Consider the following 17,451-nt stretch of genomic DNA (forward strand, 5'->3'; position numbering starts at 1 on the left):
AAAACAGATGGCTGGCACTATTCCATCCTGGGACCTGTATGTTGGGAGAACTGACTCCGGCAAGTTAACCTTCAGATGCATGCGCGCGCGCGAGCGCGCACACACACACACACACACACACACACACACAGTACAAAATTTCAAATACTGTAGCAAAATCCGAGAAAAAGATAATTGGAGGGATGAAACACGATTGGGTAGAGCTGATAATTGTCACAAGTCCATGATGGCGCGCGTGGGCGTTGATTATCCTGTTTCCTCTACTTTGGGGCATGTTTGAAAATTTTCATAACCACCCGCTTTTGAGAAAGAACGGGGAGGGGGAAGTTTCCCGTGAAGTTACGGTGAAAACCAGGGACGAGTGGGACAATCACAGCCACTCGGTAACATGTACTAGGTATTTATGGACAGCCAGGTATCCAGAACATGTCTGGCACGTTCCTTGCGACTCTTTGGGGGAGCCAGGAGACCAAAGGCAGCAAAAGCTTACAAGTAAGGGAATCCCTGGCCTCCCGCAGGCTCCTCCTATTTTTCTCCGCCCTCCACGCCCCTCCTTCGGAGGAAGAGCTGGCTGGATCGCGGCAGGTGTAGGGTTAAAGCAGCCAGTTTGGGGCCGCAACAGCAGCAACAGCAGCGGCAGCAGCAGCAGCGGCGGCGGCGGCGGCGGCAGCAACAGCAGCAGCAACTGTAGGCTGCGGCTGCGGCTGTGGCAGGCTTGGCTCCGTGCCAGCTGGCAGGGAGCCTCAGGAGGGAGGAGGGAGGAGGGAGGAGGAAGAGGGGAAGGAGGAGGAGAGGAGCAGTGAGCAGGCCCGAGAAGGCAGGACTTCCTGGTGTGGGGGTTGTCAACAGCCCAGAAAGAGAGAGGCCGAGACGGAGACAGAGACGGAGCCGAGCCGAGGAGCCCAGAGTTCCATCCAGTGGGGCCACGTGGGAGGAGCCTGGAGGGAGCCACTCAAGGGACCTGGAGCCAGCGGGGGGCTGAGCCGCCCCCTCCCACAGCCACCGGGAAGACCCGCGGAGTGTTAACCGAGGCCGCGCCTGGGCTCCGCCGTGGAAGCGCCGCCGGTTTCTTCTCGTCCCCGCTGCAAACTTTCCACGGCGATGCCTCGCAGAGTGAGATGCAGACGCCGGAGAGCACTAGGTAGCCCCTGATTGCCGTCTGCCGTGGCCTGCACTGCCCAGGGGCCCAAGAGACCCTAAGGGGGAAAAAAAAGGACATCTTTAGTCCCCAGGTCCTCTCTCCAGCTCAGCTCGGTGGCCGAGGCCCGAGAGGTAGGTAGGACTCCCGGGCTGGGCGGGGCGCTTGGCTTGGCGGGCAGTGCCTAGCCAGCTATGGGGGAGCCGGATGGGGGTGGGGTGGGCTTGAGGCCCAGCAGAGGCCTCGGGGTGGCCCTTTCAGGGGAGGAGGCGGTTCACCCCTTTGCCCCTGGCCCTGGAGACCCGTGTTGAGGACGACTTTTGGATCTCAGGCTAGAAATGCCCAACTTTGGGTCCCAGCTGCTGCTTCCTGTTCTGGGTGCTCTGGATTCGGTCCCCTCTGCTCTGGTCTGTCATCTGTACTTGTCTCTGGGTCTCTAGCGGCTTTCTCTTTCCTCCCCCAGTCGGCTCCCCCGAGAGGAAGCCCCGGAGGTGGTTTGGCCCCTGCTTTTTTTTCTTTTGCTCACGTACACACACACACACACACACACACACACACACACACACACACACACACACACACACAGAGTCTCTCTCTCTCTCTCACTCTCTGTCTCTCTCTTTTTCCAGTTTGCAAGCTCAGCTCTGGGGTTTCAGCAGCGACAGCAGCAGGAAAAACCTGCCTCTGCCCCCCCTCCCGTCACGTCCCCTCCCCTGCACTCCAGTCACTAACTAGGCACCCCCAGTTCCCACAAGGCCCTCCTGCCATGTCGGACCCAGACGTCCCCAGGGGCCCCGATGTCCCTGCCATGTGGCCCCCTTGTTCCAGAGGTGCCTGAGCCCCGCTCCAGGAGCCCAGCCCCTCCCCCACCCGAGCCTAGTCGGGAGCCCCAGGGACCATGAGTGGTGGTAAGAAGAAAAGTAGTTTTCAGATCACCAGCGTCACCACGGACTATGAGGGCCCAGGAAGCCCAGGGGCTTCGGATTCCCCTGTCTCACCGGCTCCCGCTGGGCCCCCGCCCCGCCTCCCCAATGGGGAACCCAACCCCGATCCAGGGGGCAGGGGCACCCCCCGGAATGGCTCCCCGCCACCTGGAGCCCCTGCCTCCCGTTTCCGGGTGGTGAAGCTGCCCCAAGGCTTGGGAGAGCCTTATCGTCGAGGTCGGTGGACGTGTGTGGATGTTTACGAGAGAGACCTGGAGCCCCCAAGCTTCGGCCGGCTCCTGGAGGGAATTCGAGGGGCCTCCGGAGGCACTGGAGGCAGATCATTGGATTCTAGGTTGGAGCTGGCTAGCTTGGGCATAAGCACCCCTATCCCACAGCCAGGCCTGTCTCAGGGCCCCACCTCTTGGCTCCGCCCGCCCCCTACTTCTCCTGGACTACAGGCCCGCTCCTTCACAGGGGGGCTGGGCCAGCTGGCGGGGCCTGGCAAGGCCAAGGGGGAGACACCCCCGCTGTCAGCCTCTCCACCCCAGCAACGCCCCCCAGGGCCTGGGCCTGGAGATAGCGCTCAGCCCCTGCCCTCCCTGAGGGTCGAAGTGGAGTCTGGGGGTTCAGCGGCCGGAACCCCTCCACTGTCACGGAGAAGAGATGGAGCAGTTCGGCTGAGGATGGAGTTAGTTGGTCCAGAGGAGACAGGGAAGGTAAGAGATGGGTGGGCTCCGGGGTCAGAGACCACGGAAGGGGGGCGGGACCTATATCCTGGGCCTCCTTGCTTTCAACTTCCATCTTGTCCTTCTTCCCACCTCCTCTGTCACCTACGGGATAGGGCATAAAGTCCCTTTTCCCATTCAGCCATTTGTACACTGAAAGCCTTTTCTTTCCCAGACTCCCTTTCTTCTATCTTCTATATCCTTCCCTCCCTTTCTTCCTTTCTTCCTTTCTCTCTTTCTTTCTTTCTTTCTTTCTTTCTTTCTTTCTTTCTTTCTTTCTTTCTTTCTTTCTTTCTTTCTGTCTCTCTCTCTTTCTCTCTCTCTTCCTTCCTTCCTTCCTTCCTTCCTTCCTTCCTTCCTTCTCCTTCCTTCCGACCCCCACCTTTATGTGTGAACTTGTGTGGGCACATGCATGCCTGTGTATGCCTCCCCTTTGTGGCCTTTAAATTGTTGCCCTTGGCCTTGACTGTCTCCATAAAGCCTGTGGCATATGTGGCCTGCCCGCTTCAGCCTTTACCTCCTCTGGCTCCAGGTGATGAGGGTGGAGGCTCCAGCTGGGTGGCTGGCTAGGCCCTGGAGGGGAGGAGCTGGCAGGGTTTTGGGGCAGCCATAAAAGGTAGGCATTCCTCTGGATCTTTATTCTTCCCACCGCCACCAGGCCAGCCCTGTTTTCTGCCTTATTGCAAAGCAGTTTCTCTGAGGCGTTGGGGTTGAGGAGGCTCCTCTCATTCTTAGTCATCTCAGTACTCTGTACCTGGGCTTCTCTGGGAGTGACAGATGGGGTGACCTCAGAAACCGTGGGGTGGGAGGTGGGGAAGCAGGGGGGAAGGGGTTAAATCTTCTGTTTCTGCTTCCTGTCTCCAAAAGAGGAAGCTGACTGCAAGTCTGGGCTGGGGGCAGGATGCCTGGCTCCCTGGTGTGTGTGTGTGTGTGTGTGTGTGTGTGTGTACTTAGGATGGGAGAGTTGGATGTTTCTGCTGTGGAGAAAATAACACCTTGGCTGCCAGGAGGAGGCAGGGTGTGAGGATGAAGGTTCTGTCCCCTCCTGGCCATGGGCTCAAACCACAGTGTAAAAATATCTTGAGCCCGAGCCCTGTTAGAACTGGTTAGGACCAGCTCTCCCACCCTCTCCTGGCCTTCAGCTTCCCGTTTCATTATCGAAATTTCCCATCTTTCTAAAGTGTGTTTTTTGTTGTTTTTTTCTGCTCCCTGGATAAGCTGCCATTGCCTGGTTCTTGTCCCTAGACTCTCCTAGGGCAAGTCTGCCAGTGGCCCTTTGCCCTACTTCCGTTACATTAATTTATTTAATTTATGTGTGAACTTGTGTGGGCACATGCATGCCTGTGTATGCCTGTGTGTGCGTGCGTGCGTGTGTGCGTGTGCGCGTGCGTGTTCATGTGTGCCTGCGTGTGCGTGTGTGTGTGTGTGTGTGTGTGTGTGTGTGTGTGTGTGTGTATAGGCCAGAGGAGAGCTTGGGAGTCAGAGCGGCCCTTCCACCGCGTAGGTTTCACCGTGTGAGGTCAAACTCAGGTTGTCGAACTTGGCAGCAAGACCCTCTGTTCCCTCAGCCGTCTTGGCGGCCCTGCTTGCTCGACTTTTAACCCCAGCCTGAGCCTCCCTTAGGCTTGTAGACCCTGCCTCTCCCCCCACGGAGTCCCCAACCCCCCTTCCTTCCTCCCAAGCTGCCCTGATCATTTCCTGTCTGCCCGTAACTGCTGCTCTTCCCTGCCTCAGAGTTTGACTCTCATTCAGTCCCGTGGTCTCAAAAAAGAGCTGAGGGAGGTTGAGGCGGACGAGGGGTGAGTGATAACTCTGCCGCTTTCCTGTGCTCTGTCTCTAACCGCTGTCTCCTCTCTGTGGGCTTTCCTGAGGTGGAGCCTCTCAGGGGCCCTCACAGAGGCTTCTTGTCCAGTTCCTGACACCTCCGCCCCTTCGCAGCTGCCCCCAGCTGCTGCCTGGTGGGTTTTAGAGCTCCACACCCGGCCCCCTCTCATATTCATTCCCCCCCACCCCCCCAAAAAGGCAGAGTAGAGAATCCTAGAACTGCATCTCTAGTCTTAGAAGTCTGAGAGAAGAGGCCACCTCCAGGGTAGAGGGGAGGCGTGGAGAGGCTGTTTCTGAGGATTCATTCATTCTGCAGACAGCCACAGAACAAATTCACCTTCCAGCAGGGGAGACACAATAAGTACTTGAATTTTCAAATCGTCCTAGATGCTATAAAAAAAGAAAGCAACTGTTCTGTGGACTGGTAAATAGTGAGGAAATGTCTCTGTAAGGAGCTGATGTTTGAGTGCCTCTAAGGAGGCATACGACTGGGGGAGGCAGAGGCAGGAAGGAGGAGGACAAGTTCAAGGCCAGCCTGGCCCACATAGCAGGTTCTGGGTCAGCTCAGGCTACAAAGTGAGATCTTGTCACAGAAAAGAGGGTTGGGGAGGGAGGAGATCCGAGGATGTAGCTCAGTGTAGCCTTTGCCTAAGCATGCGCAGAGCCGCGTTGTAAACGGAGTGTGGTGGTATCTGCTTAAAGCTCCAGCCTTTGGGAGATGGAGACGGGAAGACCAAGAAGCAAGTAGTTCAGGGTGATCCTGGGCTAAATAGTCAGTTTGAGGCCAGCCTGAGCTACAGGAGGCCTCATTTCAAAAACAGATACTGTTGTGAGTACATTGTCCTCTCTTTGGGAGCCCTGGCTGAGGGTGAGGAGGAGTCCTTTTTGAAACCCCCTCACCTCATCATAACCCCCGCTTTCCCTAGGACCTGCAGGAGGGGGAGGGCGTTAGGGCTCGGGAGAGATGGGAGCGGTGGATAGGGAGGCAGACACCTAGATAAGGTCGGAAGGTGGCAGGCTCCCTCTCTCTCAGCCCTGAACTACACGCCGTTTCAGTCCTTTTTATCAGTGCTGGGGATGGAACCCATTGTGTGGGCCAAACAAGCACTCTGCCAGCTGCGCCGCGTCCCCATCCTTCACCGGCTCCTCCTCTGCCTCCAGGTGCCTCCGATCGACTCTCGCCCCAACTCACCAGCCCTCTACTTCGACGCCAGCCTGGTCCACAAGTCTCCAGACCCCTTTGGTGCCGCAGCAGCCCAGAGTCTCAGCCTGGCTCGGTCCATGCTGGCCATCAGTGGTCATCTGGACAGTGACGACGACAGGTAGGTGGGCGGGCCCTTTCCGTGTTGTGGGGGACCGGAGGGTGACACTCCGTGTCACACCTGCACGACTCTGCCTGATGCCTTCGCCTTGGATGAACTTGGGAAGGGACTAACCAGAGACCTCGCAGGGGTATTAATGGCTGGGTGAAATTCACTTAGGACCCACTCCCTTTCTGTGGACAGAGCTGGGTGGGACTCCTTGGCCCAGGACTGTTAGGTCAGAGTTTTTGAGTTAGAAGGGAGTCATTGTTGTCGGATTTCAGAGCTCTTGCAGATCTAGAGGTCATTTGCCAGCCTTAGGAATCAAATCCATTGGCGCATGTACTGGAGATGAGAATGGAAAACGGGGCTGGGCGGTGGCGGCACAGGCCTTGAATCCCAGCACTCGGGAAGTCGAGGCCGGCGGACCTCAGAGTTCAAGTCCAGCCAGGGCTACATAGGGAGACCCTGTCTCCCAAAACAGAACAACAACAGAAAAACAGAAAATGGGAAGAAGGCAGGGGAGACAGCTGGGGGTGTGGCTCAGTGGGTAGCGCTCTTGTTTAGCGGGCACAAGGCCGTGGGTTCAGTCTCCAGTGCTGTGTAAACTCCCTTGGGGCCAGTATAGACTATATCGTACCCTCTCTCAAAATAATAAAAATAGAATGCATAGGCGGTTGGTGCCTTCCCCACCAGCATCTCCCTGTGCTCTCATCTCCGAGGGGAAAAGGGTGCTTTCGAGTCCTCCAGGATTGTGACTTGACATCCTCTTAATCCACACAGACTACTTTAGGGCCCAAGAATATCTAGTACCAAGAAAGCATTGCCTGCCCCGTGTGGAGGCTGGGTGCACAGCTGTGATCTGGAATTCAGAAGGCGGGAATAGGGTTTCAAATTCAAGGCCAACCTGGGCTGTATAGGGAGACTCCGCCTCAAGACATGGTGGGAGGAGCCGAGTGTGGTAGCTCCATCCTGTAATCCCAGCAATGGGGAGGCTGAAGCAGGAGGATCACCATGGGTTTAGAAACCAGCCTGGAGCAGGGTAGAGTAGTAGTAATCGCAGTCGTTGGGGGTGGGGTGGGGGGTGAGTCCAGCCTGGTCTACAGATTGAGTTCTAGGTCAGCCAGGTCTGTACCCTGTCTCTAAAACAAAAAACCTCGGCTGGGCATCGATGGCACACACACTTTGGAGGCAGAGCCAGACGGATCTCTGTGAGTTCCAGGTCAGGCCAGCCTGGTCTACAGAGCGAGATCCAGGGCAGGCACCAAAACTACACAGAGAAACCCTGTCTTGAAACAAACAAAAAAAAAAAAACCCCAAAACAAACAAAGCAGAGCTGGGCGGTGGTGGCACATGCTTTTAATCCCAGCACTCAGGAGGCAAAGGCAGGCGGATCTCAGTTGCATAAACCAGGTTGGTAGTGCGTGTTTTATCATCCCAGCCAGTCCTGGGGTAGGGGTGGAGGCAGGAAGATCAGATCAGAAGTTCAAGGTCATCCTTAACTACCTAACAACTTTAGGGGCCAGCCTAGGATGTATGAAACCATGTCCAAAAAAAAAAAGAGAGAGAGAGAGAGAGAGAGAGAGAGAGAGAGAGAGAGAGAGAGAGAGAGAGAGAGAGAGAAAGGAAAGAAAAGAAGGAACTGATTCAAGTTCTTCCCTGGGAGAGGAGGTGACCAGTAGGCTTTGGAGGAACATGGCGACCAAGTCCTCCCACAGCCATGCCTGGCGGCAGGAAAGGGACCACAGAGACGGGGGTACTTCTATTGGCCTTGCTTATTGGGGGTGAATGCCTCATTGGTGGCGCGGTGGGCAGACTTTTGCTTTCAATATTCGTAGAAATGTTGACCAAGTCAGATAAGTGGGAGCTGGAGAGATGAGCTCGCAAGCCTCCAATTTGATTGGAGGGAGAGGTGGGACTTCCTGTTGGAGGCCCTTGGAGGGAGGGACTTCCTGTTGGGAAGGCACTGAGGAGTGGGGCTGGAAGAGTGGGTGTCTCCAGGAGACCTGTCTCAGATGCCGATCTTCCCTCCCCACCTTCCCCCTGGGTGCTACCACCACACTCTGGAATTAGACCCAGGCCCACAAAAGAGAGGAGGCCTGAGGCCTAGAGAGAGGAGAGAGAGTTGGGGCCATAAAGGAAAGGAGAAAGGGGTGGCCAGGAAGATGTGAGCTGGAGGACAGGGGCTGGTGCTGGGTCGGCCGGGCAGGGCAGGGCAGGGTAGCCTCCAAGCTGCCTTCCAGCTGCCTCGCAGGAATGTGTGAGGTGTGAGGTCAGCCAGGGCCAGAGAGTCACCTGCCCCATCAGATGCTATTCTCAGCGCTAACCACCCCGCCCCCCCTCCCCATTTGGGAAGTTCCCTGGCAAAAAGGCTCCATGTCCCGCCTCTGCCCCTTTCCCCGCGTAGCCTCCAGCTTTCTCTGTCATGAGAGTTCTACCTGTTGAAGCCAACGCAGCCCCATTCTTTTGACAGGTCCCCTCCCCCCGCCTGTCCCACCCCCTCTGCACGCCCTAGTCTGACCGGTTGCTCCCAGCCTTCAAGGCTCTGGGGCTTTGGCCCAACCCAGCCCCTCGTGCCTCGCCCTGCTGGGCCAGCGGGTTTGGGTTGGGCCATCCTCTACCCCCTAGGAATGGGGTGGGTAGACCCCACCTCACCTGTTGGATGTGTTTCCTAGAGCTAGAAGAAGACCAAGGTTCCCAGTGGCGCAAAATGTGTCCTTTTGAGAGGGAAAAAAAAAATGGGTTGTGGTGTTACGTGCTGGGGTACCATGTTGAGCTGGGGGTGCCTTCCCGGTGCTTGAATCTGGGGCGGGTTAATAGGGTGCTGGTGAGTTCAGACTGTTTCCCGGTTGGAAGATCTGTGATCCCGTACAGGGTGGGAGATAACTTGGTTAGGATGAAGGAGTGGGCAGATGCCACTGTTCAAGGCCGTGTGGGAAGTGAGTCCCAGAGGCTTGAGGCAGAAAAGCCACATTACTTATTATTTATTTTTATGTGCGTTGGTGTTTTGCTGCATATATGACTGTGTGAGGATGTCAGATCTTGGAGTTACAGACAGTTGTGAGCAGCCATGTGGGTGCTGGGAATTGAACCCTGGTCCTCTGGAAGAGCAGTCGGTGCTCTTAACCACTGAGCCAGCTCTCCAGCCCCAAAGCCATACTATTGTGTCTAATGTCTTCCTTTGGGTCCAGTGCCTGTTTGTTGTTTGTTTTTTTGTTGTTGTTTTTGTTTTATTCTTCTTTTGCTTCTAGTTTTTTTGTGGTATTGGAGATGGAGGGCCTCACAGACGCCGTGTGAGCACAGACTACCACTGAGCTGCACACCAAGGCTCACCTCATCCCCCTGTCCTCGTGTTTTGTTTTTTTACTTTTAGACAGACTCACTAAGTTGCCCAGGCAGGCCTTGAACTGGTGGTCCTCTTACCTCAGCCTCCTGAGAGGCTGAGGTGACAGACGCGTCCCACCAGGGCCTCTCCAGCGCTGTTCACATTCGTGTGTTCATTTGTGTGAGTGTGTACGTGTGGGGGGTGCACATGGGCCCACTTTGAGTATTACAACTCAGGAGCCATCTACCTTCGTGTGTGTGTGTGTGTGTGTGTGTGTGTGTGTGTGCGCGCGCGCGCGCGCGCGCGCGCGCGCGCACCTCATTGGCATGAGACCCGTTGAATCAGCCAGTTCGGCTGACAAGCGAGACCTATGGATTCTCCTGTCTCTGTCGCCCCAGAGTTGAGAGTATAAACATGTACCACTACTCCTGGTTTTTCTTTACTTGGGTTCTGGGGCTCGAACTTGGGTCCTTTTGCTTGTGGCACAAACATTTTACCCACCGAGAGCCATCTCCCCAGTCCCTGCTAAGTCAAAGTTTTTTTCATCTGCCTGTGAATGTGTGTGTGTATAACATACACGTTGGCATGTATGTGTGCCACTGTGTGGGGGTAGAGGTCAAAGGTCAGAGAACAGTTTGTGGGAGTCTGTTTTCTCCTTCCACTTTGTAGCTCCTGATGTTCCAACTCGGTCATTATGCTCTGTGGGAAGTGCCTTTACCCACTGAGCCATCTGGATGACCCCTCTACACGCTTACCTCATGAATTGTAAAAACAATCCCATGATTCCTCACTTTCCCGATGGAAACAACGAGACTCAAGAGAAAAGGGTTTTAGAAAGCTGTCCAAGGTCACTCAGTCAGTGAACCTGGGTCTCACCCTAAAGCCACACGCTCTCCTGTTGGGATGTGCGTGTCCCAAGAGAGCAGGAGGGGACAGTGGTCCTTACGATGCCCTTTTGCTAAGACAGGCAGGGGCAGCTCAAAAACCGGGGCCGGACGCCAGCCCCTCCCCCTCCCCCTCCCTGGCCCACACCTGCCCTGCCCACCCCCAAAGGCACCGCAGAATCGGGTCTGGGAGAGGGTGTAGACAGGATTGATAGGTACCACTTTCTTGGCCTCGGGCCCAGCCTCTGAACGCTCCCAGCGCATACGTGGGGAGCCAAGCCGGCCAATATCCCCAGGATCTGAACGTCCCCAACTCTTGACCTCAGATTCAAGCTGTCGCACTTGACCTCCCGAGGCAGAGTCCAGCCTCGAGAGACGCCCTCGTCCCAAGGGTCCTTCCTGCTGTCTTCTTCCATCAGGTTGTGTGCGCTGAGCAACCCCCAGGGGTGCCATTTCCAGGAGCCACCCCCGGCCTATGTTGGAAATGGTGACAGTTTGGGGGAACGATGGTAGTAGTGTCGTGGGCAGGGGCTGTTGCGTTCTCGTTCACACAGAGTTGCGTGGGGACTTGTGACACCCCCAGCCTTGCCCGGGAAGTCCGGTGTACCAGCCCCTCACTCGGCCGATCAAGGCTTGGCTTGGCTTGCCAGAGCCCACATCCCTTCAAGTCGCTAGGGCTGGAATGGCGTAGGGGAAGTGCCTTCACGAACTCCTGAGCTAGACAAACAAGAGATAGCCATCAGTCAGCCAACAAATGCTGGTGCTTGTATTATTCCTTTATGTCTGGCAAGGGTAGAAGATTTAACTTGGCATCTCGGCCCGAGTGTCCGCCAAGCAGGGCTGACACGTCTATTCTGGTCCGTCTGTCCATCTTTGGTGTCTGTGTTGGAGGAAGGGTGTTGGGTTTTTACTTCTGTAGCTCACTCCCCTCCCAGGTACTGTGGGTTAAAGTGGCTTGAAAACAGATTTGACACTGGCTAGTTGGCCCTCTATTTGTGTGTGTGTGCATGTGTGTGCACTTGTGAGTATGTATGCTCGCACACTCGTGTGTGTCCAGGCTTGTGGAGATCAAGAGGGCAGCTTGGGGAAGTCTGTGCTTGCTTTCCACCATGTAGGTTCTGGGAATGGAGCTCAGGTTGTCAGGGTTAGTGGCAAGAGCCTTTACCCAGGAACCCTCTCACCCTCTGGCCTCTAACCCCTCTGCCCCTCCACCTCCGTTCTTACACGTGTCCTCTGTGCCTTTGGGGGCTCCAGGTGTCCTTAGTCACTAACACTCTGCTCTTCTGGCCTGGTCAGCCCTGGTTGTCCTACCTGTCAGCACCTCCTGCACTCAGAGCTTGGCCAGGAAATGGAAAATTCCCAGCTCCCTTTCTGACAGCCGGGCCTCGAGCAAGGGTCACCTTGGACTTAGTACAGATCCCCCTGTAGGAAAGCAGGTTGGAGCTGACAGCCAGTGTGGGAGGGGCTACAGGGGAGCCGGCCATCTGTGATTGGAGCAAAGTGGCACCCTGGTTCTGGGAGGGAACGGGGCTGGAGACCCCTGAGTCTCGCGGGAGGCAGGAAGGAGGCTTGGGTAACCCAAACAAGAGCCTGCCTCCCCCTCTCTGGTGGCCAAAGAGACATTGGAGGCTGCAGCGGGGCAAGGGGACCCTAGAAAGTCTTAGGTGACCAGAGGGGCTTGAGTGAGAACCAGACCTATTATCCTGGTGCCAATCAGGAGCCTGAGCCCTGGGGCCTTTGAGCCGGGCATGAGTTGCCCTCTGGTGGCCACTGGACAAACTGCAGCCAGGCCTTAAAACTACGGATTACGTCTCTGTTCGTCTATCCAGTGTCTCGTATCCACCCTCACCTTTTTTTCCCCCTTAAGCCCTGACCCATTCCAAGACCTCCACATCCAAGCCTCAGATCCTATACAGGCTGGCATTGATTTACAGGCTTCCTAGCGTGGGGGTGGGGGTGGGGGAATGTTTCTGTTGCTATGGAAACCATCCCACCACCCCTAATTCTCTCCGCCACTAAAGGAATTGGGGGACCCTCTGTCCTAGGTGGCTCTTGTATAAAATGCATACATTTTGGATTTGGTGGGGGGTGCTCACAAATACATCTGTCCCCGCCCCCCACCCGGCCCCCACCCTCCCCTCGTCCCTTCCCTTTCCCCGAGGGAGGCTATGGTTAATCCAGACAGCGCAGGCAGAGGTCGGGGACAGGCCTCCTAAGCCCTCACCTTCAAGCCCCTCCCCGTGCCAGCCTTCTTGCCCTATAGCCCCTCCCCCGCCCGGGGCTCACCAGCTGACTTCGCCTCCCCTTCCCCTCCAGCCCGGGAGTGGTGCCAGGGTGGAAGGGGACACAGACCATGTGTGTCTGGGAATTCCCGCCCACTGTGGAGCCAAGGGAGGGGGTCCCCGTGTCCCTGAGGAACCAATAGCCGCTGCGCCTGCCCTGAGGGGGAGGGCAGGGGGTATATCTCTCAGGCCAGCACTTGGTAGGTCCTGACTCCTCTCTGCCTGCCTGGCATCCACAGAACTCTACTTTGCCCCGGGGGGGCTCTGAGCCCCCCAGGCACTCCCTCTGACTCAGCCCCTGGGTTGGGAGTGGATGCTGATGACCCTTACCTCAGGAATGTCCCAGCCAGGGGTCTCTGTGAAGTCCTTGGTATCGTCGTATGAGACACGAGTGGTCGGGATGGCGCCAGGGGCACCCCGGAAAAGGGGCTGCGTGTCTTCCCCATGCTCCCCACGGGGGTCATCCCCCATCCGAGGGGCATTGGGACCTCCTTCCCACCAGGGCCTGGGGGGACCTGGGCAGCGACCGTCACCCCGCCGGGGGATGGACAAAAGCCTCCTCCCCCTGATCCTCTACTGTCACAGGTACCTGGGGCACGGGGTGGGGTGTAGGCTGGGCTGTCAGAGCAAGGAGCACCTAGAAGGCAGTAGCAGAGCTGACTTGGGGCTCCTCCTCCGCCTCCTCCTCAACTTGTACGTCTCTCCGTGTCTTCTCCAGTGGTTCCGGAAGTCTGGTTGGCATTGACAACAAGATTGAACAAGCCATGGTAAGAAAAGACATTTTGGTCCCAGGAGGCCCTGGAGCAGTCCGTCTGTCCATCTCCCTTCTCCCATTACTCGGGAACACAAGCTCCCGTTGTCCTGCCCCATCTCGACTCCATCAGCTTTTGACTTCCTTAACCTCTGTGCTCCATCCCTGTCTGCCTGTCTCTCGCCCTTTGGCCCCTGGGTTCTCTCCTTGTGCGCTTCTTTATTCTCTCTCCCCTCCTTTGGGCACAGGGGGCTGGGTGTCTCATAATGACTCCCTGAAGGTACCTGGGTAGGAGATGGCCCCTGGAGGTGGCCTGGAGGGCCTGATGGTTGGTTTGTCCCTGGGGCCCAGGACTTGGTGAAATCCCACCTCATGTTTGCCGTGCGAGAAGAGGTCGAGGTACTGAAGGAGCAGATCCGAGACCTGGCGGAGCGGAATGCTGCGCTGGAGCAGGAAAACGGATTGCTACGTGCCCTGGCCAGCCCGGAGCAGCTGGCCCAGCTGCCATCCTCGGGTCTTCCGCGGCTCGGGCCGTCTGCACCCAATGGACCTTCCGTCTGAGCCTCCTTCCCCTCACAATGTGCCTTCGGAGGGGGGCTGCCGCTGGCTGCCGGGCCCTGGGCCAGCCGCCGGCCTCCTCCTCCTGTGTAGCTTTAATGCCCGCACCCAACCCCAGCACCCAGGGATGGGAGTTGAAGGCTCGCTATTGGCCTGTCCCTTCCCACCTGGTCTCCCCCGAGTCCCCAGGCCTTTCGGGAAGAGGGAAAACCCAGGATTGGGTGCTTGTCTGGAGCTCCTCATCCATGGAAGAACCCAGCACCACCTCCTTCCCTGGGTATCAGTGTTCTGGGGACCCTCCCCTGCCCCCCCAGCAATAGATGGCCTGGAAAGATTTGGAGGTTCCCTGGCAGGCCCCACCCCCACCCCACCCTGTCCCCTCCAAGCACCACCTCTCCTCTGTCCAGGGGAGGGTGTATGGACAGTATCTTCAACTTCTGGGATTCAGGTTGTTATTAAAATAATAATTATAATAAAAAAATCTGAAGAAACTTGAATATGGAGATTGGTGTGGTGGTGCTTGTGTCCAGACTTCTGTGGGCACCCCCCCCCCGAAAACCGCACACGAGTGGACACACACACACACACACACACACACAGTTTCCCTGAAGATCCCAAGTCCACCCTGGAGAAGGTAGCTGAAAATAGTAAAGAGATGGATGGTCCTGGTCCCTGGAAAGGCCTAGCAGGCTAGCCTCAGGAAAGAGGTAGGGGGCGGTGTCTACCCACGTGCTGGTGGTTGGCGGTGTGAAGGGGGGGATAACAATGAAGTCTTTGGTGAGTGTGAGGATCCACCCCCAGCTTCCCAGTGTGTCCCCTCTTGTGGGCTGGATCCGGGTGGCTGCTGGGAGGCAGGGCAGAGAACCCTGAATGGGTCCCTTGTCTTCAGGCTGGGTGTGGGCCAGGCGCTCTGGGCACATGGTGCTCTCGCCAGGCCTGGCAGGCCGCCTTGGCTTCCACCCCACCCCTGGCTGGATGAGGACTCCGCCCAGGGGTGAGCAGGCTCCTCCCGGCCAGCCTGGGCTTCTATCCCAGTCAGATGGAGGCAGCCAAGGAGAAGGACCCCCCTCTGGTGGAGAAAAAGGCAACAGCAGTTGGAGCCTCGAGGGAGAATGTCTTGTGGCGTTAAGTCCTTGGCGGCCCAGCCAGATTGGACCCCATGCCTTTTAGAGTCAGGGTGTGGTGGTTGAAACGGTCTCAGCCTGTAGGCCAGCCTGGCTTCAGACTTGCTATATAGTCAAGAATGGTCTTGAAAGCCTGCCTGCTCCTGTGTGCAGGGATTACGGGTGTTCACCACGGTGCTGAGCTTTGGCCCGTGTGTGTGTGTGTGTGTGTGTGTGTGTGTGTGTGTGTGTGGTGACGTGGTCTTCGTGAGGAGACGAGAGGATAAACGTGCGTGTCAGTCTTCACCTTTGTCCTTGCTGGAGACAGGGTCTCTCGTGGGCCGCCGTGGATGCCAGGCTAGCTGCCCTGCTCCTCTCTCTCACCCCTCCTTTCCTTCTGGGAGCGCTGGCGTTGCAAATGAGTGTGCTGCCACATCTGGGAGTTCTCGGGATCCCAACTCAGCTCGTTACCCACTGAGCCTAAACCTCAGTCTTTTTTCACCTTTTTTTTTTTTTTTAAAGATTTATTTATTTAATGTGCATGGGTGTTTTTGAGTGCATGCATGCATGAGTGTCTGTGTGAGGGTGTCAGATCCCCGGAACTGGAGTTACAGACATGTGAGCTGCCATGTTGGTGCTGGGAATTGAACCCAGAGCCTCTGGAAGAGCAGCCAGTGTTCTTAACTGCTTGAGCCGTCTCTCTAGCCCTGTAACCTCAGTCTTTTGTTGTTGTTGTGACTAGGATGTCACCTGGCCCGTGATGGCCTTGAACTCACTAGGTGGCTGAGGCCGACTTTGATTTGAATCTGTGTGTGCACATGCACGTGGAGCCAGAAATTACCCTTGTGTGTCTTCTTCAATCACCGTCTATAGTTTTTGTTTTTTCCTTTTTTGGAGACAGGGTTTCTTGCTCTGTGTAACCCTGATTGTCCGAGAACTCTGTAGACCAGGCTGGCTTCGAACTCAGAGGTCTTCCTGTTTCTGCCTCCCGAGTGCTGGGATTACAGGGATGCACCACATGCCGGCCCACAGTGTTTTTTGAGACAGGCCGTCTTCCTTGGGCCCGGTGCTGATTGAGCTGGACTGCCTAGGAAGCCCCAGGACTCTGTTGTCTCCGCTTCCCCACTAGTGTTGCAGACCAGCCCCACCAGGGGATGCTGGGGACCCAAACTCGAGTTCTCCTGCTTGTGTGGTCCCCGGTACTGACAGAACTATCACCCTAACCTGCTGAAACTGGCTTTTAACTCTTTAATCCGCCTGCCTCATCTCCCAAGTGCTGGGATTCTGGGCAGATACCACCATGCCTATTTCAGAGCCAGCTTTTTATTTTATCTTTATTTTGTGTGTATCGGTGCTTTGCTTGCATGTATGTCTGTACTATGTGAGTGCATGGTGCCCACAGAGGCCAGAAGAGGGTGCTGGATTCCCTGGAACAGGAGATAGAGAGGCTTGTGAACTAGCATGTGGGTGCTGGGAATTGAACCAGGGTCCTCTGGAAGAGCAGTAAGAGCGCTCTTCTTTTTTCTTTTATTTTTTAATACTGTTTCTAATTTTGTGATTGTTAACATGGAAGATCCATGTTAAAAACAAAAAACAAAAAAACATCATCAGAGCCAGGTGGTGGTGGTGCCAGCCTGGTCTACAGAGCGAGATCCAGGACAGGCACTAAAACTACACAGAGAAACCCTGTCTCAAAAACAAAAAACAAACAAACAAAAAATCACCAGAATCATAAAGCTATTATAGTTACACTCTACACATTCCCAAGGTACTTTAAAATGATTATGATTTGAGTCTGTAGATGAACAATGACAACATCCAAATACATCATCTGTACAGCCTGGACCGAACACTGGTAAAGTGTCTGATGGGACAAATAACTGATAAGCCTAAAGATAACCAGCACAATTGCACAAGCAGCCCAGCTCAGCCCAGCTGAATTCTCAGTAGCAACCGACACTGATATAGTATAGGTGTATAAATTAGTCATGAAAACAAACAGATGAGAAGGCCATGTTTCCTTTTTCTTATTTCCTCCTCACACCTCTTAGGCATCTCCTTTCCTCTGCTGCTCCTCCTGTAGTAACACAATCAAATTTCTCCACCTCGAATACAGAGTCCTCAATCCCAAGGGGCACACTCTGCTTTCTCATCCCGTTCACTCACATGCAGGGACAGATCCCCCACATCACCAACATTTTTCAGGCGTCTAACATAGCAAAAATAATCCAGGGGAATGGAGCACAGGGGATTGTGGGGGGCTGGAATGGGGGCTTAGGTAAAGGGAAATACCCATGTGTGAAGAAATCGTAAATATTTAGTATGTAGGAATTAGCCAAATCGAAGTAATTGCAAGAGCACTCTTAACGACTGAGCCATCTCTCCAGCCCCCTCAAATCCAGTTACTGTGAATCTTGTAGTCACTATCCATGACACTTACCTTGAAGTACTGCTGTCATGACTGACTAGCAAAATCCACAGACAGTGTATCTGGGCTCTTGATTGGTGTTGATTTCATTATCCTGGGTCTTGGGCCAGAAGGGACAAGGCATCAGTGATTGGCTCTGAAAGGTCTTGGGAGGTCCTTGGGGGGTTGGGGCCGGCAGCTCTCACAATGATCTAGAACACTCCCTC

At 55.6% G+C, this 17,451-nt stretch overlaps 1 protein-coding gene and 1 long non-coding RNA gene across 5 annotated transcripts; one reads left to right on the forward strand and one right to left on the reverse strand.

Annotated features, from left to right (window-relative positions):
• The first annotated feature begins 555 nt into the window (after nt 1-555).
• On the forward strand, nt 556-14,217 carry Tsc22d4 (TSC22 domain family member 4). The gene is made up of 5 exons (XM_006971222.4): nt 556-1,272; nt 1,768-2,780; nt 5,775-5,935; nt 13,124-13,172; nt 13,508-14,217. The coding sequence occupies exons 2-5, from the start codon at nt 2,037-2,039 to the stop codon at nt 13,715-13,717; spliced, it is 1,164 nt and encodes a 387-aa protein (XP_006971284.1). The 5' UTR covers nt 556-1,272; nt 1,768-2,036; the 3' UTR covers nt 13,718-14,217.
• Nucleotides 10,867-17,413, reverse strand: LOC121825485 (uncharacterized). 4 transcript variants are annotated; one of them, XR_013047766.1, is made up of 5 exons: nt 17,258-17,412; nt 13,441-13,579; nt 12,995-13,136; nt 11,435-11,545; nt 10,867-11,003 (listed from the first exon to the last, which is right to left on the reverse strand). It is a non-coding gene; the product is annotated as an uncharacterized LOC121825485 (long non-coding RNA). The 4 variants fall into 4 exon arrangements; XR_013047765.1 differs by having other exon boundaries at nt 11,435-13,136; nt 17,258-17,413; XR_006067804.2 differs by having other exon boundaries at nt 10,867-11,545; nt 17,258-17,411.
• Nucleotides 17,414-17,451: the final 38 nt, after the last annotated feature.

This window comes from Peromyscus maniculatus, chromosome 23 (assembly GCF_049852395.1).
Source record: "Peromyscus maniculatus bairdii isolate BWxNUB_F1_BW_parent chromosome 23, HU_Pman_BW_mat_3.1, whole genome shotgun sequence".
NCBI classification, from domain to species: Eukaryota; Metazoa; Chordata; class Mammalia; order Rodentia; family Cricetidae; genus Peromyscus; species Peromyscus maniculatus.